This window comes from Ceratina calcarata, unplaced genomic scaffold (assembly GCF_001652005.2).
Source record: "Ceratina calcarata isolate Rehan_Ccalc_2016 unplaced genomic scaffold, ASM165200v1 scaffold9.2, whole genome shotgun sequence".
Taxonomy (NCBI): Eukaryota; Metazoa; Arthropoda; class Insecta; order Hymenoptera; family Apidae; genus Ceratina; species Ceratina calcarata.
The window spans coordinates 96,060-97,333 of NW_017180368.1; the positions used below are offsets into that span (position 1 = coordinate 96,060).

Below are 1,274 nucleotides of genomic sequence, written 5' to 3' on the forward strand. Positions count from 1 at the left end.
TTTTAGTATTAAATGAAAATTAATTAATAAACGTACTGCCTGCGTCTCCATGCGTGCGAAAATAACGTTGATCATCTGTGTAAGCGTGGCCCTCGCGGTGGTCTGGTTCACCAGATTCTTCGAAGCTAAATAAACACTGTAAACGGTGCGTATGGTGAGTAGAACGGTGCCTTCGTGCACCTCGACGTGCTGGCTGGTCATCACCGTGAGTAGGGCTTTTATAATTTGCAACTGGACACCCTCGTCGGTTTGAGGGCCCATGAAGCAGCCGCATATCGTCTCCACGATGCGGACGATGAGCAGTTTATTAGGTTCCGTGGAGTCAGGTACATTTCCGGTTAAATGGCCGTAGGCTATCAACTTCTGCAGACAATCTAACGCAGTGACCACGATCCTGGGTGACTTGCTCTGGCAGGCCAGTTCAAACGGCAGGAAGTATTTCTCCGCGGAAATAACGTACGAATCGCTCCGCGGCTGCGGCAACGCCGTCGACACCTGCGGCTCAGTCCCTTCCTTGATTTCATTTCGCAAGTTATCTGCAACCATGAAAATAAACTCAGTTAAAATTATTAACACTAGAAAGACTGAAACTTAGTATACTATCTATATAGTATAAAATGATTTGAACTACCCCTAAAGTTCTTCTGTAATATACCCGAAATCGTCACGAGTTGCTGGTTCGCCCGAGCGCAAAAGACCTCAAGTGCAAAGGGTTAACATAAACATTGTTTGCGTACCTTTCGAACAAGTTCGCGGCCGATAGATCGCAGTCATAATTCACGTAGATGTCTACGACGCTCTGCGCGTCCGCACAGATGCGAGTCAGCGCGTGGATCACCATCCACTTGTGCTCGAAGGAACTGCTCGATGTCTCGAGGATGTTCATGAAGATCTCTTTGAAGAACACCTCGATCTGCATCTTCAGGTGCATTTTGAACCGAGCCAGCAGTGCCAAGAACAATGCCAACGAGAGCTCGAACACTTCCGGGACCGAAGAGACTCCATTTTTCGACAGTGCCACGCAGAGGTATTGCTTTATGGCTATCACGAACATCTCGTTGGAGCGTAGCACTGGCCCAGCGTTCTGTAGGATACCCAGGAGAAGCTGCAGGGATAGAATCTTCGATCTCAGCTGATGAGATCTACAATTTAATAAAAATATATTTAATATTTTAATAAATAAATCTTCAATGAAAATTATTTCATTATGAATTCTCATTGAAATTATTAAATTCATTTAATGATCAGATGAATTCAAGCATTCAATATAATTA

General features: G+C 44.7%; 1 protein-coding gene across 1 annotated transcript in view; it reads right to left on the reverse strand.

Annotated features, from left to right (window-relative positions):
- The window catches only part of Sec71 (ADP ribosylation factor guanine nucleotide exchange factor Sec71), an 11,771-nt gene extending 10,997 nt beyond the window's left edge, over positions 1–774 (reverse strand). The window contains exons 1-2 of the mRNA XM_026818872.1: positions 738–774; positions 37–536 (exon numbers count right to left, since the gene is read on the reverse strand). Coding sequence (XP_026674673.1) covers positions 37–536; positions 738–774 — 537 coding nt within the window. The remainder of the gene's footprint in view (positions 1–36; positions 537–737) is intronic.
- Positions 775–1,274: the final 500 nt, after the last annotated feature.